We start from the raw sequence: 27031 nt of genomic DNA, 5'->3' as shown, positions 1-27031 counted from the left end.
CTAAACAGATGGAGTTCTTTAGGTCTCTCATTGTAAAGCACTTTTTACAATTCATGAATATTTTTTGTGGCCACGGTATTTCTTCCCCCCCTTGACACTCCCATTTTTTTTAGCATCTTCAAAATAGCAATTTTTTTTATTTTTCAGCAATCACCTGTAAGTGGAACATTTCTGAAATAAAATATTAGTTAACACTTTTGCAGGAGTAGTATTACAGGAGTATTCTTAACTAAAAAGTCCTAGCCAAAATCGGTATGGGACAGTTGTATTAAGTGGCAAGAGTATTCCTTAATACTTCTACCACTAGACCCCTGCCTTCACTCTAGCTTCTTGGGGTATCTTTTCTTTCTACCTTGCCTGTCATGCTTTGGTGTTATTTATAAGGTTTTAGGAGGCTGCCCCGGGGGCCCCAGAGCAAGCCGAGTCTAGCTCTGCCTTGTCCTTCGGACACTATGCTAGGGTTCTCCTGACCCTGTTCATGCCTCAAGGCACCAGGTGCCCAATGGACTATTCATGGCTTCCATCTGCCCCTGTAGCTATGTCCATACCTTGCAGGTTCATAGATTCATAGATGTTAGGGTCGGAAGGGACCTCAATAGATCATTGAGTCCGACCCCCTGCATAGGCAGGAAAGAGTGCTGGGTTTAGATGACCCCAGCTAGATGCCTATCTAACCTCCTTTTGAAGACCCGCAGCGTAGGGGAAAGCACCACCTCCGTTGGGAGCCCATTCCAGACCTTGGCCACTCTAACTGTGAAGAAGTTCTTCCTAATGTCCAGTCTAAATCTGCTCTCTGCTAGTTTACAGCCATTATTTCTTGAAACCCCCAGGGGCGCCTTGGTGAGTAAAGCCTCACCAATTCCCTTCTGTGCCCCCGTGATGAACTTATAGGCAGCCACAAGGTCACCTCTCAGCCTTCTCTTGCAGAGGCTGAAGAGGTTCAGGTGCCCTAGTCTTTCCTCATAGGACTTGGCCTGCAAGCCCTTAACCATATGTGTGGCCCTTCTCTGGACCCTCTCCAGGTTATCCACATCCCTCTTGAAGTGCGGTGCCCAAAATTGCACACAGTATTCCAACTGTGGTCTGACCAGCACCTGATAGAGGGGAAGTATCACCTCCTTGGTTCTGTTCATCATGCATCTGCTGATGCACGATAAAGTGCCATTAGCTTTTCTGATAACTTCGTCAAATTGACGACTCATGTTCATTTTGGAGTCCACTAGGACTCCAAGATCCCTTTCCGCTTCCGTGCCTCCAAGCAGGTCATTTCCTAGGCAGTTCTAAAGGTGTTCCTTTAAGTTGTCCATTGAGCCCTCTGTCCCACCCATCAGACACTCCAGTCAGCCTGCTATGCCCCTGGTCCTGGCAAGGCTCTTTCCTTTCTCTGGGCCCACCCCAGGTTAGCTTGCATCCCTTTCAGCTCATGCAGCTGAAACCTGGTATGGTTTCCATCCCACTGCTATGGTCTTAATCCTCTAGGCTTTGGCCTGGTTCCCCACAGTTGGTGCCAGGCCAGGTCCCTGACTCCAGGGTCATTGACTCCAGGCCAGGCTGCTTAGGCTAACTCCCAGCCCTCCTCTAGGTCCCGGACCCTGGGCCAGATTGCTTTCAGTGCCTCAGCCCTCAACCGACTAGGTCCCTGATCCCAGGATAGGCTGCCTGGCACTGGCTTTAGCTCTCCCAGCTTCAGGGTAACTCATTACACTAGCCTCCACCGGACCCCTTGGCTAGGCCACTTCTGCTGGCCTTGACTCTCCCAGCCTTGGTCTGTACCAGCCCACAGCCCTCTGGGTTCCTGACCCCAGGCTGGCTAACAGTGAATGTCCCACCAATCACCCCTCTGTGGCCTCCACACCTTCCCTGTAGCCACAGCCCAATCCTCCAGTTAGCTTAATCAGAATATAAACACAAGCAAAACGGTTGTACAACAGAAATCCTCCCAACATTGGGTCATTACTTTCCTGAAAGCTATGAGTCCCCCTTAGTTCTTTCCTTGCAGCCTTCTGAGACAGCTCGGGTATCAGCCAGTCAATTCTTGCAGCCATCTCCTTCAGGAGCTCCTCTACCTGCTGCCTGCAGGGCCAGACTGACTGTCGGGTCTCAGGCACTGGTTTATGTGCCTCCAGACTGCACCCCTACCTGTCGGATGGTTCTCCAGCCACGCACATGAGGTTCCATTTTGGCCTGGTGACCAGGCTTCCCTTCTCTGCTGGTTTAGCTTAACTGCTTGTAGTTCTTTGCTTCTGGGCTGCCAACATTTCTGCCCCCTTAGCTGCTTAGTGTAGGGCAGCTAGCTCCTGGATGATAACGCTCCGGGGCAGCTCCTATCCCTACTTTATCTGGCCTGCTTTCCCTCTAGCAGCTTGCCTTTGCCTAGCTGATGGACCCTTGCAGCAAGCTTGGTCTGCCAATGTCTCTCCTTGAAGTAACAGGAGTAATAGAAAGTAAGGGTGTGTGAAGTGGGCCCTATTCGATTCAGATTCGGATTCGACCTGAATCGGGGACACTGATTTGATTTGTTGATTCGGCTCACTGTCCTTGATTCAATTCGGCCGAATCCAGGTCTAAAGATTTGATGCTGATTCGGAGAATCAGCGTTTCAGACATTAGACACAGCTTTAATTGTCTATTCTACATACCTCGAGGTACTAACACAGCTTGTGAAGACTGTGATGCTGGGGCGCATGGAGCGTCCCCCAGGAATGCAGGGGAGCCCTCCATGTGCTCGGCGGCAACCCCAGAAGTGGACTGGAAGAACTTGCGGTCCACTTCTGGGTCTGCCAGGGAGCACGGGGGGAGGGGGGAGGACGCTTCTGTGGGACTCTCAATGCGCCCCAGCATTGCAGTGGTCATGAGCCGCCTGCTACCTAGAGGTATGTAGACAAAACACTTAAAGCTGTGTCTATGTCTGAATCATCAAATCTTTCCAAATCTCTCCAAATTGATTTGGAGGGTTCCGTTTCGATTTGGAGAGATTAAAGGGTCCTCTGATTCAATTCGGCCTCAGAGATTCGGCCACCGGATTGGGCCAAATCTCCGCCGCATCGAATCAGGGACTGAAGCTTTGCACAGCCCTAATAGAAAGCTTCTTCATTTCCTATCTTAACCACTTGTGAAGTGCTGCACACACAGTTGCTCATTTCACTTGAGAGGGCTTGCCTACATTAGGCTATTTGCTCTGTTGGACGACAGCTAAGAACACTCAAATGACACAGTGCTGACTATGAAGTTAACCTTCTGTCATCCAACTCGAGTCTCCCTAGCTTTGCCTTGACAATGTAAGATTTTCAAATGTTGATGTTTCCAAATGTGTCTGCATCACTGCAGTTTGCTAAATAATTCAAAGGATTTTGGAAACCATTTAAATGAAAACTGCTTATAAAAATGCAGGCCCGTTGCCAAACAAAGCAAGTGGCGTGGGACCAGATTGGTAGGAGCTAGTAAATAAACAAATGGACATATTCAACTAAGCTGGGTAAAAAGTTGTTACTGAACTTGATAGAGGTGTGTAGACATTGATAAAGGTCATGGCTGCAGGAATTTGGGAACTGTTTTTGTCACATTCTGATCTAACTTTGTACATAGATGTTACATCCTTTTCTAGTCTCTCATATATCATAAATTTTGTAAGTCTTAAACTTTGGATGCTGATAAATTTTAAATTAAATTATATTGTGATAAGCAACTCTAAAAATGACAGTATGGAATTTCCTGTTTAATGTCCTCAAGTGGATCCAGATCAAATTAGTTGCTGCCTGTCTTTTAGTAAATTAGTAAAAGCCTGTCTTTTCTGTCAGCTTCAGGCCTCTGAACACCAAACTATGTTCTTTCAGTCTTGTACATCAATGGTAAAGATTCTACAAATGATACTTTACTATAGTTAACTATTTTTTCATGATAATAGAGCTAGAATGTAGTTCAGATCACTCACTCTAAAATGTTTTGCCGTGAAAGACTAACAAGACTAAAATGTAGTAACAGTTCCCTTTTATCAGGAGTCAGCCATTTGTGGTTTGATTATGCACTATGAACAGGTATATGGATGACTGTACCCACACTTAAACCTGACCTTCCCCTTTAACATACTTCTGAGTGTTTGTACCATTTAATACAGCTACCGTCTTAAACTGAGCTATATTGGGGTGACTGACACCTGTGACCCCATTTTGATACCCGAGTTTCAAACACAACCTTGTGCTTTTATGTCATAGTGTGACTAACTTGATGCTAAAAAGTTGGAATCAGAGCAGCCATCCAAAATAACTGATGTAAATCATTCTGTCGTGAGTGGGGTATAGTCATCAATTATTCAAAAATTGAATTCTAACTCCTGTGCAAACTTTTTTCTATAGTATACAATGTATACATTTTCTATAACTCTGTCAACAAACAAAACGTATATTTCACTTTGGCTGGGTACAGACATTACACTTTTACCAGTAAAAGTGATCAGAAATTGGTCTGTACCCATAACAAAACAGAGGTTCGACACACAAAACCATTTTATACCTGTAAAAGAACTGAAGTTAACACATGTAAACTGGTTAAAAAATGGCAGAACCCAGTCTAACTTAGCCCCTCTCCCCTCCCTCCCCCAGGCAAATGCATGCTCTGTTGGCTACTGAGCTAAACTATGCTGCTTAAAGAAAACCGCGTAACTTAGATCAATTCTGCCTCAGGCTTTTTGAATGTCTGTACCTAGCCTTTGTTTTCTCATCCTTTTGCACTTACAATAGCACATTCCTTTGCCCATTTCATTCATGAAATTGTGCATTCTCTATTGAAATATTTTTATCCAACTAATAAAAGTTATGTTGTTGTTTAAAATATCAGATGCTGGAATTGTACTGATTAAGACAGGATTTCTGTTGTTCTAAAAATATTACATGTCAAAAGGAATTCAGACAAGGATTTCAGAGATTAAATTTTGTTGGTGAGATTAGTATTTTGGTTTAAAAATGAACTCTTAAATCTTTCTCTCATGTTGCATAAGAACCAAGAGATGTTTTTTGCAAGTGAACAAGTTCTGAAAAAACAGCCTTACCTAGTATCGGTGAGTTTGAAAGGCACTGGTTACTTAAAACCTGCTCTGCTCTGATGAAAGAAATAATTACTTGCCATCTGATATCTTTGTTGATTTCAGGCTATTTATATCTGTCCTTTGGGAAATGATTATGCTGTGGCTTTTTAGTCTAAAACATGCAATGTTATATTAATGTACTTTCTGTTTACTAAACTTAATTTCAGAATTACAGTATGTGTGAATTACAATCCAATAGAAAATAATGGTTAAAATTGGAACGAGCAAAAATCACATACATTTATTATTGTTGCCATTTTTTAAGTAGCAGTTACATTATAATAGGCAGCATTTGTTCATTTCTTATCTCTTAGAAGATCTTGTGCATCTTTTTAAGAGATCTCATAATAAATAACAGTACTCCAAGACACTTTATTTCTCCTGGAAATAGTCATCCAAGCCATGATCTGCTAACAGTAAAGCATGATGGCTTCTCATAGTATATACCTGATGTTCTGTTAGTAGAACTGAATATTATTTCTGTTACAGAATATGAGAACATTTGCAATATTTATTAAATTACCATCTCACAGATTCTATTTTGAATTATGTTCTGTGGACAAATGAACTGTATTTTTACTGGAATAATACTGTAAACAGAAAATTAAGGCTTTCGCATTGATCTGGATGTGTTTCTCATCTTGACAACTGTAAAAAAAAATTTTTTTTGTCCTTCATTGCTGTGTTAATGCAAATTGGTATCTTGGATTATTTATTATGCAAATGGTGCAATGTTTATGTAATGTATTTTTTATAGCTAATCTTTGAGATTTTTAACTTGTGCCAGATTAATTAATTATTGTTGTGGAGAAAATGTTCTTTTAAGTGCATCAAGATGGTCAGAAAGAGCTTCTCACATAACGTAACACGAATTGATAATATTGATTAAAAATGGGCTACATTTAAAAGTTTACATACTTCATCATATACTTATCTCTTCCAAGTGTGATTAGAAATCCATTCTAAATTTGTTAAAACATAAAAAGTACAATATGTGCATAATACATTTAAAATAATTTTTTTATCATAATTAAAAGGCCATTTGTGTAAAATTTAATTTAAAATAAATAAATATAAAATAAATACATGGAAAACTAGGTAATCAGTGACTGTTTAGTATGTAAGCACTAAGAAAAAGTGACAAATGCTTTACTCCTACAAGATTTAGTCTAAATTGGTAAGAATATGGTGGTCAACCTAAGCTGTATAAAGTCCTTCAAATCTGTCATGAATTGTGCAAACACATGTAGTCTTAGTTTGAATCCTACATTACAAATATTTCCAGTTAAAGATGATTTTGAAAGTGAGTGAAGGTCTACACACACCAGTCTTCTTTCCTAATAAACTTATTTTCTTGTGTGTAATGTTTTTCCATTTTCAGCCTGTTTGTTTTCTTCATTATACATACGTGTGTGTGTGTGTGTGTGTGTGTGTGTGTGTATAAATAATAGTAAGTATAATGAAAAAATATAAACTATTTTAAATAAAACTATATAAAAATGTAATAGGAGGAAATTATTTGTCACAAATGCTTAATAACCAATCCTAAAACTAATCTATATCTCACTTTTAATCTTGGGATAATCTTGAAATTCAAGTAACTTCAGTAGCATTGCAGTACTACCAAACAATCTTTTAAAAATGATCTGTTGCACCACAGATTCTTATTTCAGGTCCTGCTCTGTTAATTCTTTGTCCCATAATAACATGGGAAACTATTGGAAATATTTGGCTATTTTTTTAAATGACCTTGTCACTTCTCATCTCTTCCATCTCTTTCTTTAGAAAAATATTAATTATTTTTCTCTATTTACCAGCATTTATACTTCATTACTCCTGATGTAACTGGATTGCCAACTATCCCTGAAAGTGTAAGTAGTATAATTGCTTTTCTAAATGTTAATGCATGGATTTCAGCCTCATTTTGCTAGAATGGCTGATTTAAATTTGTAATTTTGGTTGATGGGCTATACCTACAAAGTTAGAGCCATATACTGCCTTTTTGCTTTTGCAGATCTTGCACTATTGTTAATAGGAGTTTTACTGAAATTTTCAAAGGAGGAAAACTATAGTTGGTATACTGTATTTTCTCACATTCCATCTCCTCACATGCTTTGTTTGGGGAAGGTAGAATGAAAAAAAAATTGTCAAAGTTATGGCTGAAGACTGGACTCCATAGTCATATCTAAAATTTTGAAAACAGCTAAAAACAGTTTTCAGAGCTGTGAAATAGGAGAAGAGAGACCAGAACAGACAGCATATTTGCTGAAGAAAGGATAGCTTGATTATAGTTTCATAGTTTCTAGGGTCAGAAGGGACCTGAACAGATCATCAAGTCCGACCGCCTGCCCTTTTCAGGAACGAGTGCTGGGATCATAATACCCCAGCCAAATATCTATCCAACTTCCTCTTGAAGACCCCCAAGGTAGGGGAGAATACCACCTCCCTTGGGAGCCCATTCCAGTGCCTGGCAGCCCTAACCATAAAGTAGTGCCTCCTGATATCAAGCCTGAACCTGCTCTCAATCAATTTGTGGCCGTTATTCCTTGTTATCTCAGGTGGTGCCTGGGGAACAGAACCTCATCTATTCTCTGCTGGTCCCCCCTGGTGAGTTTATAGACAGCCACCAGATCCCCTCAGTCTTCTCTTGTGGAGGCTGAATATATTCAAGCCCTTTAGTCTATCTGTAGGGCCTGGCCTGCGGCCCCCTGACCATGCAAGTGGCCCTCCTCTGAACCCTCTCAAGGTTAGCCACATCCCTCTTGAAGTGTGGCACCCAGAACTGGATGCAGTACTCCAGCTGTGGCCTGACCAGTGCCGCATACAAGGGAAGGATCACCTACCTGGACCTGCTTGTGATGCATCTGTAGATGCACGACAAAGTGTGGTTAGCCTTACTGACTGCTTCCTCGCTTTGGCGGCTTATGTCCATCCTGGAGTCAGCAATGACTCCAAGATCCCTTTCATCCACTGTGTTGTTGAGAAGGGTGTTCTCCAGCCTATAGGTATGTTACAGGTTCCTTCTCCGTAGATGCAGCACCTTGCACTTGTCTGCATTGAATTATATTCTATTCTCATCTGCCCACCTTGGTAACCTGTCTAGATTTAGTTAAACTCTGTCCCTCCCCTCCAGTGTGCCCACTTCTCCCCACATTTTTGTGCCATCAGTGAATTTGGACAGTGTGCTTTCCATGCCCACCTCCAAGTCGCTGATAAAGATGTTGAATAGCACAGGCCCGAGGACTGAACCCTGGGGAACTCCACTGGCCATATCCCTCTAGGTTGAAAATGACCTATCCACCACCATTCTCTGGGTGCGACTGTCAAGCCAATTTGCCACCCATCTGACTGTGTAGACATCAGTGCCACAGTTGCAGACTAGTGGAACATCAAGACCATTTAAAGGGGGGGGGGCATTAACAACTGTGGAGTGAAGAGCATTAGCAGGAATCGGGTAGCTTGTAATGAGCTTGTCACTTGACTCCCTCAGTGTTGCCTGAGTAGAAATACTGTTTATTCAGTTTGTTTTAAAATTTTTAGAGAATAGGAATCAAAGTGGAATGCAACTACAATACTGTAGCCCCTCCCTAGGTCTGGATGTGTGTCTGCTGGAATTCTGCCCCATGCAGCTGCTGGAGGGAAGAGAGGGAAGAGCAGCAAAGCCATCTTATAGCATCTCCATGCTTCTTATTCTGGACAGAAAAATCAGCTTTTCCCACTTAAGATATACACTCCAGTTTAGCAAGGCTAATTTTTGGAGAAAAGATGAATGTGGTATGTGAGTACCTAATGATACGTACCATGTTTACTCAAATCTAAGAAAAGGGGTTTTTGCCCTACTAAGCAGGGGGGAGAAAAGCCCCTCATCTTAGATTTGCATACGAAGTGGAGGTGGGGCAGGTGTCTGCTGCAGCTCTGACATTGTCCCTGAGCCCAGGTTGGGGTCAGAGTCAGACCCACAGCTGCTGCCAGCTCCCCACTCCCCTTGCTTGCCTTCTGCAGTTTCTATCCTGCCAACCCCACCTTTACTGTCAAGTGCAGCTTAGCTCCAGCTCAGGCCAAATTCCCTCCTGGGCACAGGGCACGTAGAACTCCATCCTGTGACCAGGCAGTCAGCAGCGCCATCACTGATGCATGGCCTAGCAAGAGAAGAACTTCTGCGTGCTGTGCTCTGAGGAGGGTATACAGCCCAAGCACCATGTGACTATAAGGGCTGAGGGAAAGAGGTAGAGACTGGAGGGAAGTGGCAGGGGGAAGAGCCAGAGACTGTGGGAGTAGGAGAAAGGGATGACATTTGAGGGAAGTGGAGGGGAGGGCAGAGACTGAGGGAGTTCAGGGGAGGGCAGAGACTGGAGAGAGTTGGGGTTAGGGATGTGTGTGTCAGGGGACAGGAAGGCTAAGGCTACAGGGCAAGGGGCCACTGCTTTCCCTCCCTGGTATAGCAGGGCAGGGACACATTCAAGACAGCCCATTGATACTTAGATTCTATACCTGGAAAATGTTAACATATTTTTTAAAATTCTGAATATAGAATCTAATTATATGGGGGGGTCATCTTAAAAACAGGGTTGTCTTAGATTTGAACAGATATGGTATATTGGATTCAGCATTGTCCAGTAGTTAAAAAATTACACAAGGCAATTTTTATCTGATCACCAGTATTTCTTCCCTTTGGTCTCTTGAATATGTAAATTTCCAATTTATGTATGCATTTATGAGGATTACGTTTAGAGAATATATGCTATTCTTTTGCCTGAAGTTATTAGAATATTTAGTTCTCTCCTTACCCCTTTATTTAAACCATTATTAAGCTCCAGATTTAATATTCTTTTGATATGAATGAAAGCATTTGTTTCCCCTTCAAGCTGTTGTTTCAAGCTATATAAAGCACTGCTATTTTTAGTCATATTTGGAATCTTATCTTACTAGTAGGCCTGTGCGAAGTGCGTAGTATTCACTTTGGATTCAGATTAGGCCAATTTCGGGGACAGTGATTCAATTTGGTGTTTCGAATCAGTGTCCTGAATTGATTCAGCTGTATCTGATTTGGATATTTGGCTGCTGCTAAATTGGCTGAATCTCGGAATGAGACAGGCCCCATCCCCTGCCTGCTCTCCCAGCCCCGTCAACGGCTGCCCTGCCTGGCCCCAGCTCCCGGCTCTTTGGAAAGAAAAAAAAAAAGCCCCGCACTTATCAGCTGCTGCCCGGTGTGTGTGGGGGGCGATCCCCTCTGCCCCCCACTCCCACATGCTGCGTGGCAGGCTCTGTCATGAGCCCCCACCCCCCAACTACTCTCCCAGCTCTGAGCTCGTTAAAAACAAATAAATAAAAAAAGCCCCCACTCACCGGCTTCTGCCAGGCAGGGGGGCAATCCCCGCTACCCCACACTGTCCCTCGCTGCATGGGGGGCTCTGCCATGAGCTCCCAGATGCCCTGAGGCTGCTGCAGCAGCCAGTGAATACAGGCTTCTGTGTGTGCGGAGCTGGGGCAGACGAGGCATCCATTGAGGGCATGGGGGAGCAGGTAGGGGATGGGGCCTGACAGGGGCCCCCCCCTAGTGCCTTCCCCTCTCCTCCAGCCACCCCCCTGCCCCCTACTTACCAGCACAGAGTCTGGGTCCAGCTCCCTGTGGCAGCGAGTGGGGACTACCCAAATCTCCGAAGCTCTCCAAATCTTTGCTGAATCGATTCGGAGAGCTTTGAATCAATTCAGACCTTTTAAATGGTCTCCTGATTCAATTCGGAGATTTGGCTGCCGAATCTCCTCCGAATCAAATCAGCGCCCGAAGCTTTGCACAGCCCTACTTACTAGTACCCGGTACTATACTAGTATTAATAACTTTCTTTACTTAAATGAATGTTTACATTCTGAAGAATCCAAATCTATGGTGGTGACCAGATCATTGTTATGACCTGCAAATGGAACATTCAATCTCTAGTATATTCTCTTCTGCATGTTTATTACCAAACACCTAACAGCACAATTTTAGATGTATACCTAGGATAGCATTGTTGGCCATTTGTTACAGTTTGGAGTACAGTAAAAGCTCTGTTATCTGGCATCCCCCGGGAATATACTTAGAAGCTAGAGTAGAAGTCGTCCTGCCTGGCAACATGAGTCTCATTGTGGATCCTTTGCCAGTCATACCATTCTCTAGACCCCATGATGCTAGCCATTATAGTGGAAAAGTTTTTTGGGGTAAATGTGATATCTTTTACTTGGTCTAGTAAAAGATACCACATTTACCCAAAGAACCTTGTCTATGTCCTTAGACCAACACAGCTACCACCAAAACCCCTAAACCATTATGGTACGTATGTGTGCCCTGAATAGGCACTGCCAATGGGCAGCGGCCAGTGAAATTTAGGTACCTGCCCCATTGTATCCAATGTACAATTTAATGAAGGAAAGTATGAGATATTTTGGGCTGCACAAGACTGAAGAAAAAGTTACCAGTTTAGGATCTATTTTAATGCTTCTGCTGCTTTTCTGTGCATCTTTGACACTGTAGATTCATTTTTAGTATATATTCACCTGGGGATTAGGATGAATTTGTACCAAAAAAATTAAAATACATATATTTAAATGTAATGCCTCTTTTTAACAGAACTAGCATATATTTGTATATTTTCAGGCTTCCAAATTTATGGAAAATACTAAGTTCCACATGATCCAGAAGGGTAATAAAATCACAAAATTAATGAACTGCTCAAACAAATGTAATAATTGTACTTGAGGTTTTAAATGGCAGTGAATTCTTTGTTGAAGAATACAGATATTTAATACACAGACGTAGTTTGGACAGGATTGATTTTTTTCCATTGAATTGTGAAAAAATTCTGTAAATAATACCTAAAACGTTCCACTAAGTTACCCTGTTAATATATTGTTAACATTTACTTTATTTATTTAAACAGAGAAATCTTACTGAATATTTTGTTGCTGTGGATGTAAACAACATGCTGCAACTTTATGCCAGTATGCTGCACGAGAGACGGATCATTATTACCTCTAGCAAACTAAGCACTGTAAGTACTTCACAGGTCTCCTTTTAAGTAGAATACATTGAGCATTTCACAAAAAGACCTACAGACCTTTGCAGATTTAGATATGTTCCATGTGTACTTATGAGACAATATCTACATACTTTTTTGATATATGGTTTTAATCTGGCTCTTGAAGTACAAAAGTCTGATTTATATAAGGCCTACTTAGATACATTAAGTCAGGTTAATTATTTTTCTTATCAGGAGATGAGAGTTCTTTAACTCTCCAGAGTTCATTTCTGTGCCTTCTGCACAATAAAAAAAATTCTTAAGGGCTATTATAAGATCTTTAGTATTCACTTGTGGTTTATTCCATTGGAGCTACTTGAAAGAAATCAAGGGGCCATGATAATAGCTGCTATCCTAACCTGGTAATAGGTAGATTCATCTTTGTTACAGAGTTGTTTGGGAGTGTATACTGTAATAGCTCTGATTTGAAGCAGCTCGTTATGTGAATAATAACTCACAACCCAAAATAGCATTTATGTTACAGATTAAGGCTACTGCCCATACTGTAATTTTCTCCTGGTGTCTGTATAGTCTGCCAAAATGAACAAATGTTGTGTTTGGTTACAGAAATGAATGTAATGAATGAATGGATGTAAATATCCAGATGTTCTTTTATTTTAAATTTCTGAGATTTCAAAAATCTCTTTAAAAGTTGACAGATAGACCAGTGGTAAAGTCAGGTTGCAAGCGATTATCACTTTAAACCATCCTGCATCCTAGTTTATATTTGCCTTTCAAAAGTTTGAACCTTTTATTAAAACTCACTTACTGAGAATCTTTTTATTTCTTTTAAGCAGTGCTATATAAAGCCTTTTGTCTGACAGATTTTCCACATTGGTAACTCAGCCTTACTAATTGTACTGTAGAATGAATGAACCATTACTTTAGTTTGCATGGGAACAGGATTTGGTTGTAGTTCTAGAAACTAAATTCAGGTCAGCTTTTCAAAGATCTGCAGGCACATGATTACAAAGTTTTAAAAAGTGAATTTTCTCATTGTGTAATCCTTCAGATGTCAGAGAACATATACTGTATAAAGACTAGTTTAAATTCCATTGAGCCAAAATGGAAATTGGAGGGTAGATGGGAAATGCAGAGTTCTCAGAAAATGCTAGTAGTAGTAGCACTTTCTACAATTATATTTAATTGCCACAATCTAACCCCGAAATCTGCAACTTGAATGAATAGTGTGGTTGGGCTGCTATCCTGTACTGAGTTTCACATAGCTGTATTGGTATATCATACAGGCACTGCAGTGCACCTAAGCCCAGCAGGTCTCAGGATGATCAGGGCCTAATTAAGCAAGCCACAAACAATTTGAGAATGAATGAAATCAAATCTCAGTTCAGTTTATGTAAAATTCATCTGCTTAGAGCAGGGGGTACACGTACAAAACTAATTAATGAGAGATAAATAATAAGCATGTTGAACCTAAAAATAAGTACAAATACCCTTCCAATTGCTCTATCCCAAAGCCAGACTCTGTTCTGTCATCATCCTAGTCCCATCACTTCAGCTCACCTCCCTCTGTGAAAAGCTCTTGGACAACAGATGGCTATTACTCTATAGCCATAAGATCAACAAAAAATTAGGCTTTATCGAACCAGAAAGGGAAGAGAATTTTCAAGTAAAAGATCTTCACAGAAAACACTTTGGCATCCAGGTTAGCAAAGTTCTGCTTGATGAAGGTCCAGAGGGAGCAGGCAAAAAGTGGAATTAATCCATCTTTGCATTTTGTGAATCCAGGTGCCATCTTGGTGTTCCGCTCTCCCCTTTCCTGCCCCCAAAGACAGAACAGGGGTGCTCAACCCCCAGCTTACAGGCCAGATGCAGCTCATGGAGCCCTGTCATGAAGCCCACAGGGCTCCCTGCCTGCCCTAAAATTTGACAGCAGTGCCAGCAATTGCTGCTTTCCTTCTGTCAAATGTCTGGACCTGTGGGGAGCTTTGCAGGTCAAGTAACATGCTAGATTGATGTACAGAGGTGGCCGGGCCCAATATGGGCACAACGGCAGCCAGCTAGCAGCTGTGTGGGACCCAATCCTGCAGTACAGGGCTGAGGGAAGTGGCACATGGCTATGATCTGGTGTCATGGGACCATGATCCAGCCGTGCAGTACTGAGGGAGATGGCATGGGGCCGAGGGAGGTGGTGGGGAGACCCCTAATCTGGTGGCATGGTGCTGAGGGAGGCAGCATGGGACCCCAATCTAGCTGGCAGCACAGGGCCAAGGAACGAAGGGCAGAGCCCATGCCACTCAACTGGCCCATGGCACCAAAAGATTGAGCCACCATTGAGAGAGAACAACCATAAATGGTCCTCCGGCTAGACCCTGTATGCTATTCCAGAAGAGAGATTGTACAGGAGACACTATAACAGTCTTTTTTTTTTTCCATAGAAGAATCCTTCACTGGCCAGTTAAGGCAATTTTCAGCCTCTTTTTTGCTGGAAAACAAGACTGAATATAGAATTTGACCCTTTGCCTTTGGCTCCTTCCCATGTAAAAAAGGTCTGTTAGTGTTGACATGTTGGATTATCTGAACTACTGTAGTAGAAAAATGTCCAGCACATTTACTGCCTAGGGAATGACCTGCTGGGTGGCACGGAAGTGGAAAGGGATCTTGGAGTCCTAGTGGACTCCAAGATGAACGTGAGTCAGCAGTGTGATGAAGCCATCAGAAAAGCTAATGGCACTTTATTGTGCATCAGCAGATGCATGACGAACAGATCAAAGGAGGTGATACTTCCCCTCTATCGGGCGCTGGTCAGACCGCAGTGGAGTGTACTGCGTGCAATTCTGGGCGCCACACTTCAAGAGGGATGCGGATAACCTGGAGAGGGTCCAGAGAAGGGCCACTCGTATGGTTAAGGGCTTGCAGACCAAGCCCTACGAGGAAAGACTAGAGAACCTAGACTTTTTCAGCCTCCGCAAGAGAAGGTTGAGAGGCGACCTTGTGGCTGCCTATAAGTTCATCACAGGGGCACAGAAGGGAATTGGTGAGGTTTTATTCACCAAGGTGCCCCCAGGGGTTACAAGAAATAATGGCCACAAGCTAGCAGAGAGCAGATTTAGATTGGACATTAGGAAGAACTTCTTCACAGTTAGAGTGGCCGAGGTCTGGAATGGACTCCCAAGGGAGGTGGTGCTCTCCCCTAACCTGGGGGTCTTCAAGAGGAGGTTAGATAGGCATCTAGCTGGGGTCATCTAGACCCAGCACTCTTTCCTGCCTATGCAGGGGGTCGGACTCAATGATCTATTGAGGTCCCTTCCGACCCTAACATCTATGAATCTATAACATAAGAAGAGCAGCAGTTTGAACTAGTCGGTACTCATTATTTGTTACACCCTTTATTTTCTTGCATGCCAGAAAAGATTACCACCAGTTTGGCAGGGACAGGGTTAAAGCTGACCACTGCCCCTCCTGTTTGTGGGGTGGGAAAGAAGTGGCAGACATCACATCACATCACAATGAACTCCATGCTTCTATTCCTCCATCCTATTCCAGGGGTGGAAATCAGCTTCCCTTTTTAAAACACTCCCCCAGTTTTGGAGGGCTGATTTCTGTAGAAGAGATTTGTGTGTGTGATATGCGAGTAAATACAGTTGATTAAGATCAGATCATAGGTACATATAATGCATTTGTAATGAGAGAGTGCTTAGTTCAGAATGCAACTGTGTTGTTATTCTGAAGCTTCAGATCAGTTTTAAAGTACAATCCCACATTAAAGTGCTTTGCAATAATCCATTTGGTAATACAGGCACCATGATGAGATCTTCATCAAAGAGAAATTGTCGTGCTCCCCTGGCCAAACCTAGGTAATAAAAGATACTTTTCCAAGGGGTCACCAACAATGACCATCTTGAAATAGCCTGAAATGTAATACGATCCTTAAATTGGAAAGCTAAATAACAGAAGGCAACCAAACTTCGCAAAAAAGAGAGTTGATATCATTTCCCTTATTCCTTATGGTTGTTGTCTTGCCTACCAACGTAGTGGTGCTTAGCTGGATTAAATAACAGTCCCCATCGAGGACCAGGTGCTGTCACAAGATTTCCTAAATTGGTTAACCACATACATGAGATTTCATGAAGCAGAAACATAGAGCTGATGTACCGGATTCTTCAGTCTAAACTTTCTTCTCATGTCCTGGGACACGCTGTAATGCAGGGGTGGGCAAAATGCGGCCCATGGGCCAGATGCAGCCCTCCAGGTCATTCTATCCGACCTGCAGGGCCTCTAAAAATTTAGAAAATTAATATTTATCTGCCTCTGGCTGCCTGTCATGCGGCCCTCAGTGGCTTGCCAAAATTCAGTAAGCAGCCCTCCACCCAAAATAATTAATTGCCTGCCCCTGCTGTAATGGCATAATGACTTCAGAAATATGCTGCTTGTTTGTTTTAATAAATCCTTTTAGCAACAATAAAAACTAAACATCCATTAAAAATGATTCAGTTTGCTTTTTTTAGTCTTTTGGGTTGATTAATATATTTATGCATTAAAATGGTGGACTGTTGGGCTTAAAATCTGTATCTGACTTAATGGCTGATGTTCCAAATACTGTAAGCAGTTTATAGCTGAGTGAAGTGTTTGTTAGCTTTAGTTCTCTTGACCCATTGTTGGTATAAAATGAAGAAGGACTTTGAATGAATTGAAAAGGTAGCCTTTTGGTATTCCCAAATTACAATTTGATTCTTAAACAGATTTTTCTTTTTTTTTAAAGTACGTTTTATTGTTAAGAGAGTTGTTCTTTATCTGTAGGGTTAAGTTAATACCAAGTGTTCATGACAGTTCATCAAGTCTGGGTTATGATGTCACCCCCAAGTTATCAGCTCTGTTTTGGTTCACTATCTCAGGGCAGTAGGACAGATAAAAGGCATAATTCAAGGCCTCACTCAGTTTCTCCTTACTCTTCTTTTGAGGGGGATGTAGAATGACTTGAGTCTATCTGTAAAAATATTCTTTTAAGTCCAGCACATCTCTGCTATAAATTTCATGCAGTACATTTTATGCATTGGTTATATTCAAGATAAAGGATTTGTCCTGGTTATGAAAAAACGAGATAAACATTCAGTACTGTATTTAAAAAGACAGTTAACTTGGAGGAAGAGAGGATACAGGAGAAGCAGTTAAATAATTACTTTTTAAATTAGTAATTAGGCTATATTAACATTTTTAACTAATACATGTGAACATATTTGCCTCAACAAGAAACTTCTGTTTCATTGAGCCTAATCAAGCAGGCTTGCGATTTATAGGCATTTTTTCATATGCAGTTCTGTTTACTTTCAATAAATTATTCTATAATGTGGATGGTTGTTTTTACTCTCCTTTAAAAAAAAAATACATCCTCTGTGTGAATAATAATCATAATTTGCATGGTAAATACAACAAGGTAGGTGTAGGTGAAACTTCCCTGCATTCCTTCCTGATATAGCTCCAGGAGCAGTATTTACCTTAGCTGTTGACTCTTTTACTAGCACAGCATTCCAACTACCTTAATAATATGATTGTCATCAACCTTGCAGCTTGCTTGGGGCTTAGTGTTAGAGCAGGATAGATTCCCTTAACCCAAGGATTGTGTTCTGTAAGATCTGTTTGTAGCGAAAATTACAAATTGTACCTTTTGAACTGGTAACTATGAAAGAGAAACAAGTTGTAAGAGTTTTCCAATGAGTGAGTGAAACAAAGCAGTGGGTTTATTGACAATAAATATTTTTATTTGTCTTTCTTTAACTGTGTATGAAGAACTAAATGTCCTGTTATAATATGGAATATTTTCATGTGCTGGTGTTTTATCATGCACTACTATACGTGTATATTATTTTTTATTAATTACATGGAGATATAATAGTTTTAATGCAGTTTATTTTTTATTCAGTGTAAATATAAATTATTAAGCTACTGAGGAAGGCTTCTCCAGCAATGCTGAACTAGAACATTGATTTTATGCATGCTGTAGGCAAGCCCTAGATGTTTAGGCCCCAAGTGAACCTGCTGTGGTAGTCTACCAGAACATCATACCGTAGTCTCATGTATTCAAAGCAAAGGAATAAATCATGATTTTACAACAGTGCATCAGTTGACTTATTGCTGTTTTGTGACCGGAGGTAGGAAGGATTGCTGTTTAAAGCCATGTCATCGGTTCTCAAGTCAGTCAAGCATGAAGGCTTGTCATATGCCTCTATAATTGTACCTCACCAGACTTTCTCTAACTAGTCAGCTGGGGCTGTGCATTTTGTCTCAAACGCCCGGCTGGCCAACGTCTGACAGGAGCTTTCTCATCATCCTGTCAGTAGTATGTTAACTAGAGTACATCTTTTGTGGCCTATAGTGGCAGATGGAAAGGATGCTTCACTTTAAAGCAGATGTCTAAATGTTATCTCCATTTTGACCAGTATTTGTTTTAGCTAATGCCAACCTGATAAGTCTGTAAGCATTTCAGCTACAAAGCTCTGATTGCATTCTCAATAAGTCCTTCCTGGAGAACTCTGTACAAAGCAATGTGGTAGGAGTTTTTTAAAATAGATTATTTTTTTTAATGGAGGGGTCCTGGGTATTTGATTGTGGGATTTTTTCTTTACATACATACAAAGAGAACCTTTGCCAATCTTTCTGAGTGAATGACTAAACTCAGGTGATTGGACTGAATGGGTCTTTAGGCTCCATATGAATTGCTTATTCAGCTACTTTACCATGACAATCACAGTATCAGTAGTTAACAGGAGGGTTTGGAAGACAAGGAGGTGTCCTTTGAGCCTGTGATGAAACTGTCCAGCTGCTAGGGAATGCAAAATACAGTATTCTTTCCCTGAATGCATCAGCTTTGTTCATCACTTTCTTCCTTCCACAGCTGATGCTAAAAGTGAGATTCATGAGTTAATTGCTAAATGTATGTGTCTCTTGGTGGTGGTGGTGGTGTCCACCAAGTCATAAAGCAAGTCCAGGGTTATCTGTCTGTTTTCTCCTCTTTAAACATTTCTGCAGTTTGTAGGCTGTAGATTCATCCTTGGCAATCTTCTAAAAAAATATTGACCTATACTTTGGCATTGGGGCAGATCTCTGGGCTGTGGCTACAGACTACAATGCATATCAGTAGGACCCTGAGTGGGACCATATACAATGGGTAGAGCTGTATGAATGACTTTATTTGCAGTTTTTAGTCCTCAGCTAGCTGTTTGCAGAAAGGTTCTACCAGCAAAGCTAAAGCAGTCTGCCTGAGGGAGCCAAAACCATACCAGAGTTGGCTCTAGTTGTGCCCTATATGCTGGGGAAGGTAGTGACTTCAGGAATTGTTATGAAGCCATATGCCATCAGATCTGTGTCCTCTATTGGGGTCACTCTCTCATATCTACGTTTTACCAGTCATTTCATCTGATACTGCTGCAAAATTACCATGTTTCATCTGAACACCTGATTGTAAATTTCATAACAGTGCTCATGTTAACTTGTGTTAACCTAACTTGCCTATAAAAACATAGAGTAAAACTTTGCTCTCAGATATATGCATGCAATATATGTATGCAAGTCAGTGAGTGGTGTGTAATGGTGTCTAAGGACTGAATTTAGCTCTGCAAAATTGGGAAATAGCTATTTAATTTATTATCCTATTTCATAAAGAACTACAGATATTTAGGTGATAGTAAATGAACTTCCACAAGTCTCATTAGGACACAGAGGATTCTGGAATTATTGGTGTCTACAGACAGACAGCAAGCACTAGAATTACAAAAGTAAATGTCATGTTGTATATGGGAACACTGAGGCATAGAAAGGCTGAGCGATTTCACCAAGGTCACACAGGAAGTCTTAAATAGAATAATGAATTCATCTTCCCAGTACCACCCTAGCATCAGTTCCCCAGTACTATTTCTTTTCTCTGCAATATGACAGTAAATGAATGACAGGAGATTAATTGATTTAAAGCATTGAAATCTGTGATCAGGGGGTTTTACTGTTGAAAACACTGGTTTTACCTAAGTAGGTGGGTGTAACACTTGCAGAATTGACTTAACTGCCATCAGTGTAGAAATGTGAAGAACAGTATCATTACCCTCTATAGAATAAGAGTTAGGTTTTCTCTGAAAGAAAAGTCCAGGATACAAAGACAGATCAGCAGATTTATTTAAAGGATTTTGTGGTTTAACCCTAAGTTGTTCTTTTTTTTTCCAAAAAGAAAGAATTTCAGGCATGCAGCCTTTTTAAAGTTTGCTTTCTTTGTCCATTTAATCATTAGTAACCCAGTAAGTATTGCAGCACAGTGTACCAGATAGTGCCAATAATGGGAGATTTTGTGATATGGACACCTGACTACTAATAACTGGATTTAAAGTGACTAAGAAACCTTCAGATGCTGAATCACCATGTCAAAAGGTTAAAGGCTCTCTAAAACCTAGCAGCCCACAGGGTTAGCATTGTTAAGACACACTAGCTACTGTAGTCAGTGGTACATGAGAGTTTTATGATGGCTTAAACTGCCAAGTCTGAATTTACAGCAGAGTCAGCTGGGAGCAGCCTTTGGCAAACCTCTAGAGCAGGCGTGTCAAACATATAGCCTGCAGGCTAGATATGGCCTGTGGAGCTTCTGGCTGCAGCTGCCAGCAGCAGAGTTAATGCAAGTAATATTACGGCCACTAAGTCCCATCACCGTGGCTGCCAGAGTGGCTTTGTCTGTGTGGCTAGGACCCAGGGGGCGAATGCCGCCACTGACAACTAAAATCAGCCGCAGTTAGTGATGGGGATTGAGTAGCTGTGGTGTTAACTTCCTGGCTGGTAGTGGCACCAACTGTGGCTCCGGCAGCCAAAGCAGTGGGGGTAGCATTAAGTCCTTGGCTGCTGATGCCAAAACAGATGCTCTGGCAGCTGTGATAAGAAGCCCTGCAGGACAGACCTGGAGGTGCTATGTCCAGCCTGCAAGAAGCCTCATGCTCCACATCCAGCCCACCAACTCTTTTGAGTTTGCTAACCCTTGTGTAGATCAAGGCTGAAACTCATGCAAAGTCAGGTTATGGACAAACATACATTTTAGCCACCTTAAAAAACTATGTGAGTACATGCAGCAGCTGTTATCGTCTGACTGTTAGGTCTGCTTGAGCCTATACAGGTGAGCTAAACTGCCCTCACTCTGGTCTTGAGTGCAGTTTTGCTATGCTTGTATAGTATTCTTTATCTGTTGATAGTGATACAGTTGTTATAACCTACTTCAAGTTGCCCATGCTACTGCTGACATTATTGGCTTACCACATAGTTGGGTTGTGATTAAACTAAAACTGAAATATTTCATATTTATTTCTGAATTATCAGAGCTGTTGTTTCCCTGAATTCACCAATTGGTGGCGGAGTAAAAATCTGAAGCATAATAGTGCTTGCACAGAATTGCTCTACCAGCAGCATTTAGCTTTCTGCTTTTTCCTGTTTAGTACACCTCATCTCAACCCTGTTATTCCTTTTTCCCAGAGTCACAGTTCAAAAGATGAATTACAGCATAGTCAATGATGCTCCCTAGTCTTACTTGCAATAAATAAGTCATCTGTCAACTTTTCACAAAGAATGCTATTCCCTGCTGCTCTTTAATTAGTGGACATCAGGAGAGCATACCATGAAGTAACTCTCAAGGAGGCAAAGGTAGGGGAGGAGGAAAAATGCATCCTTGGGAACTCCCCTTTCAGAAGGGAGAAATATATGCAGAGCCATCTTGTTTTGTAGGAGACCAAATCTCCCTCCAGTCAGTGGGGGGCTAGTAAGATAGGAGAGAAGGAAAGGATTAAGAGGTCAAGAAGAGATAAAAAGGAAAAGGGATGAAGAAAGGTGTGTATGTGCATGACAGGGCGGCAGGGTGGAGAAAGGGAGTGAAGTTGGGGGGTTGGGAAACTGGTGAAATATTAGTAAGGCAGAGATTTAGAATGCAGGAAATAAGCGAAAACTAGAAAAAAAAATTGATCAAGAATGAATGATAAACACATGGAGGTGGATAGAGAATAGAAGGAGACTAACAAAGAGCCTTAGAAAAGGTAAAAAAGTAAAAAGAAGGCAGGGGTAAATTAATTTATGAAAGGATAAAGAAATAGAAGATAGAAGAAATTTACTTTATATAATATAAAATGATAGGGGTATTGTCATCCTCAACTGTTTAAATTTCATTATTTAAAAAAAACTCAATTCCCCGAATATACATCTTTTAAAACAAGTTATGAATTTGCAGGGGGAGGGGAGGAAGGGCAGTGAATTACAAGGACATTTCTCTGCTATCCCCACCCCAGCCACTAGTGATGCTTAGAAGGGGATGTGTTTGAGGCTGTAGTGCAATCATAGTGAAGAGGCACAGGCTTCCCCCTCCTCGTCTTCCTTTCTGGCCACTTGTCTTTCTGATATGTATTCAGTGTCATTTTCAACCTTTCTCCTGTTAATATGAAACACTCCTTTCCCTAAGAAAGAAAGACTTTTTTAAAAGCTTTGTTATAAAAAAAAAAGTTAAAACTAAAAGGTGAAAGTGCAAAAATGTGTGCCTCCCCCAGGGTCTGAGCATGAAACATTTCTCAGTAACAGAATACCATATCATAAGAGATTGAGCCCTTACCTCAGTGCCCTTCATGGGGTTACACATTTCAGACTAGCCATCGTGTCTTCCACCTTGCAGAGTGCCCCTGTGATGGCCCAGTGTGACACAAAGGGATTTACAAATTGTTGCAAGGTGAAGTGTTCAAACAGAAATTAGTCATGTATCCTGACTAGGCAACAAAAGAGTTGGAGAGTGCAATTGGAGCCAGTCCCTGTGAACCATTTTCTGTGGATGTTCAGGGTCACTGCCTTGGCTTGGCCCAACAGGAAGTTGGCCAGACAGAGCATTCTCCCTTGGCTGCTCTGTATGGATCGAGAAAATGTACACAGTCTTGGAGAAGCCTAAGTTCAGTGTGCCAAGGATGGCACTGAGGGCAGGAAAGAGTACCTGTTGTCAGGAGCAGTCCAGGAAGGTGCTAAAGAACATCTCCTTTCCCTCCTTATCACAGAAAGGACAAGCCACTCATGCCATCATATTTAAGTGGTGAGCAAAAGGGGTGGTGGCCAAGGCATCTTGGGGATTTCCAGTTACCTTGATGATGGGCAACTTGTACAAGGTGCACCAGGTCAAGCAGGTTTGCCTTGGTGTTGCTGCTCCATGTTGTATTGGGACTGGGTGTCCAGGACATGGGTGTGGGCACTGGAGGACATGAGACTAAATTGATTGTCCACGTGTACAGTGACTTGGCTGGCAGGATCTCAAAGCAGATTCCACCACTATTCTTGTTGGGTCTTCACTTCAGATAAGAGGTAGGATGCGAAGTGTACAGAGTTCAGACCAACCAGGCAGCCAGGGCTTTTGCTGGGAGCCACTCGGAGCAGGCTGAGTTGAGGAAATAAATCAGCTTGGTGGTGTGCTATTGGTGGTGAGGTGGCTTCTGGAGATGAAGTTTGGTACCCCTTTCTGCAAGGTCAGGTTGTGGACCCAGGGGCTCTTGCAGTAGCTCTGGAAATTACAAGTTAGAATTGGGTGAAACTAATGTTCTGCTATGGGTATTGTTCTGGTTGTCTTCCTTTCTTTGGGGTTAGAATTTTCCTATTCCTGCCAGAGTGGCTGAAGAAAGGGTGGTTCTTTTCATCTTCCCACAGTAGGTCATGGACCTAGTTAGATAAGAGGGTTTAGGTTCAAATGTCATAACTCACCCAGTGCCTGGTATTCAGCACACCTGCTTGTTCACTAGTGGCATCCAGGGTGTCCAAATACTTAGTAAATTAGAGTTGGATGTGTGCAACCCCTTAGGAAAGTCACTAAGGAGGTAAAAAAAGATGGTTGGGGATCTTAATATATGATAGAGTTGGGAGACAATCCTCTTTGATCTATACCTATATTATATGAAGGGGAGGCTGTACCTTATATGAAAGGAAGTCAGTTTGCTCAGACCACAGCAATGGTAGCCCCATCAAATAGGTGGGAGAAATCAAGGGAAGAAGGAGAGACTACACTGCATGATTTATTGCACAAAGTGTTCCCAAATGAGTTAGTGGCCAGGTCAATGGGAGGAAAAGTAACCTTTCAGCCTGTAGGATCTTAAGTGTAGAAGCAAAGAGGATGACAGTACTCATTTGTAGATGTGACATTTCAAGCAACTGACAGAGTTAGAGGATATTTTTGAGAAAATGGTTTTATGCACAGTAGAATCATAGAAAAATGGAGTAGAAAGGACCTCAGGAGGTTGTCTAGTCCAAACCTCTGCCCAAGGCAGGATCAGCCGTGCCTCAACCCTACCAGCCTAGTGTATGTAAAACTCTGCCCTTAAAAACTTTCAATGATGGAGATTCCACAACCTATTTATGTAATCAGTTCCAATGCTCATTAGAGATCGGATTGTACAAGGAGACTGCATAGCACCACAGGTTAATTTTTCTAAGACATTTTGTCTTCTTGGAGTTGCTATTCTTGACTTTCATAGAACATGCTACTAATCAATTTATACATTCCTGTTTTTCGTATTATCTTGATTGTAGATATTGTCATCTGTATTCTCTCTCATTTTTACCTTTAGTTGCAGAAATTGCTTTGAACATAGTAACTGGCATAATGCCAAGTGCCAGATAAGAAAAAATGGTTTTGTCTGCTACATAGGATAATTGTTTTCACATTATTTATTTGAATTAGATGAATTTGCAAACAGCTATCAAATAAATATAAAGTAGAAGTCTGTTTACTGAAAATGTTCAAACTAAGTACTATTGTTTCAAACAGATTGCAGAGTTTCTACAGAATTTTTTTAAAAAAATGCAGAATTTTAACAACCAAAACAAAATTGCTTCTCTTGTTGACAGATTCCAGACTATAAGGAGAAAGCATCTTAAGACAGCAACTTTGCCTCATTTTAAAATCAGTGTTCTAGATGGGTGTATTTCCATAGGGGAAATCCATTGGGACTGAAATCATGTTTATTATTCAGCCTTGAACCATAGGTATTTGTTATTTTTAACCTACGCTCAGATACTGTGGTAATGAGTGATATGGAACCTTAATTAATAGAAATACTATAAAATCAGATTATTGAAAAAGTAGACTATTTTAGCTGATGCTTAACTGGTTAGTTTTTTCAGAGAAAAATCTTAAATGTTTCAGTATTACAGCAGCTGGAAAAACACACAATACTAAATGCAACTCCCCTTTATGCTAGGTTAAATAATTAGGTTACATTTTCCTCACAGTTCCTGATTCATATTGAGTCTACTATAGATAGGTCATGTACATTTCTGAAAGTACAATAAGTATGATTTTTTGGAGAAACTGTTCCTGTGGGCCTGTATGAAGACTCCTGCAATTCTGTGGGGAATTCAGGTTACATTCTTAAACTGGATTATTTACTGCATTATTCCAAAAAGTCATATACAAGGGGTGCACATCTACATGAGATGCTGACTGCTCAGTAGTCAAAAAATACTGCATAGGAGCATGTCACAGCACAGACAGTGCTAAGATGCTAATGCACAGTATTATTAGACTACTGCGAAGTAGCGTCGCCTAAAAGATGTTTGCCAGCACTACTGTGCAGTAGCTGTTGTTACTGTGAATGTATTTAGTACTTGCTAAAAAAGTATGAATGTTATTCAGGGGAGCCCCAGGGCAAAAAAGAAGGCATATAGACAGTGGAAGTAGGGTGAAGCTACCAAGACAGAGTATACCCACTTGACCCACACTTGCAGGGAGGCAGTTAGAAAAGCCAAAGCAACTACAGAGCTGAGGCTGGCAACACAAATTAAAGACAACAAAAAGTCTTTTTTTAGGTATGTAGGGAGTAAAAGAAAAATGCAGGGCAGCATAAGACCCCTACTGAACAAGAAGGGGCAATTAATGACAGAGGGGGGACAAGGCTGACCTATTCAATGAGTTTTTTGCCTCAGTGTTCTTGAACAGGGATCAAGATAAGTCTCCTAATGGGTTCTTAGATGGGCATCAGAGGGACACTAGCCCACCAGCTGTCGACACTGACTGGGTGCAGTCACATGGATGGACTGGATGTGTTTAAGTCAGCAGGCCTGGATGAGCTACATCTGAGAGTACTGAAGGAATTAGCTGGTGTCATAGCAGAACCATTGGCACGGCTGTTTGACTGCTTATGGTGCTTGGGTCAGGTCCCAGCGGACTGGAAACGGGCCATTGTGGTCCCTATTTTCAAGAAGGGGAGGAAGGAGGATCCGAGTAATTATAGACCAGTTAGTCTCACTTCCACCCTTGGAAAGGTCTTTGAAAAAATTACGAAGGATCATACCTGTAGGAGTCCAGTGGGAAAAATAATGCAGCAGGGCAGCCAGCATGGATTTGTAGCAGGCAGATCATACCTGACTAATCTGGTTTCGTTCTATGACAGGGTCACAAAACACTTCGACGTGGGAGTAGAGGTGATTATCAGTTTTTTGGATTTTAGCAAGGCCTTTGATACAGTATCTCATCCCATTCTCATAAATAAATTAAGAGGCTGTGGCTTAGATGATTACACAGACCAGTGGGTGGCAAATTGGCTTAGCAGTTGCACCCAGAGAGTAGTAGTAGACGGATCGGTATCGACCTGGAAGGATGTGGGTAGTGGGGCCCCCCAGGGTTCGGTCCTTGGACCTGTACTCTTCAGTATCTTCATCAGTGACTTGGATGTGGATGTGAAGTGTACTCTGTCCAAATTTGTGGATGATACTAAATTGTGGACACTCTGGAGGGTAGGGAACGATTGCAGGCAGACCTGGACAGGTTGGAAAAGTGGGCAGTACACAGTGGGATGCAGTACAACAAGAACAAGTGCAGAGTGCTGCACCTAGGGTGCAAAAATCTCCAGCACACCTACTGGCTGGGTAGTGATCCCCTCAGCAACACAGAAGCAGAAAGGATCTC

At 41.7% G+C, this 27031-nt stretch overlaps 1 protein-coding gene across 3 annotated transcripts in view; it reads left to right on the top strand.

Annotated features, from left to right (window-relative positions):
- Nucleotides 1-27031, top strand: part of DENND1B (DENN domain containing 1B) — a 290895-nt gene that overhangs the window by 164124 nt on the left and 99740 nt on the right. For 2 of the 3 annotated variants that reach the window (XM_014602934.3, XM_059728432.1), the window contains 2 exons: nucleotides 6898-6951; nucleotides 11998-12108. In XM_014602934.3, the coding sequence (XP_014458420.1) occupies nucleotides 6898-6951; nucleotides 11998-12108 (165 nt within the window). Of the gene's footprint in view, nucleotides 1-4993; nucleotides 5054-6897; nucleotides 6952-11997; nucleotides 12109-27031 lie in introns of all 3 variants that reach the window. The other variant, XM_019491193.2, reaches the window with a different exon arrangement.

Source organism: Alligator mississippiensis, chromosome 5 (assembly GCF_030867095.1).
Source record: "Alligator mississippiensis isolate rAllMis1 chromosome 5, rAllMis1, whole genome shotgun sequence".
NCBI classification, from domain to species: Eukaryota; Metazoa; Chordata; order Crocodylia; family Alligatoridae; genus Alligator; species Alligator mississippiensis.
The sequence above is the reverse complement of the archived record's forward strand: the minus strand, read 5'-3'. Positions and strand labels throughout refer to the sequence as shown.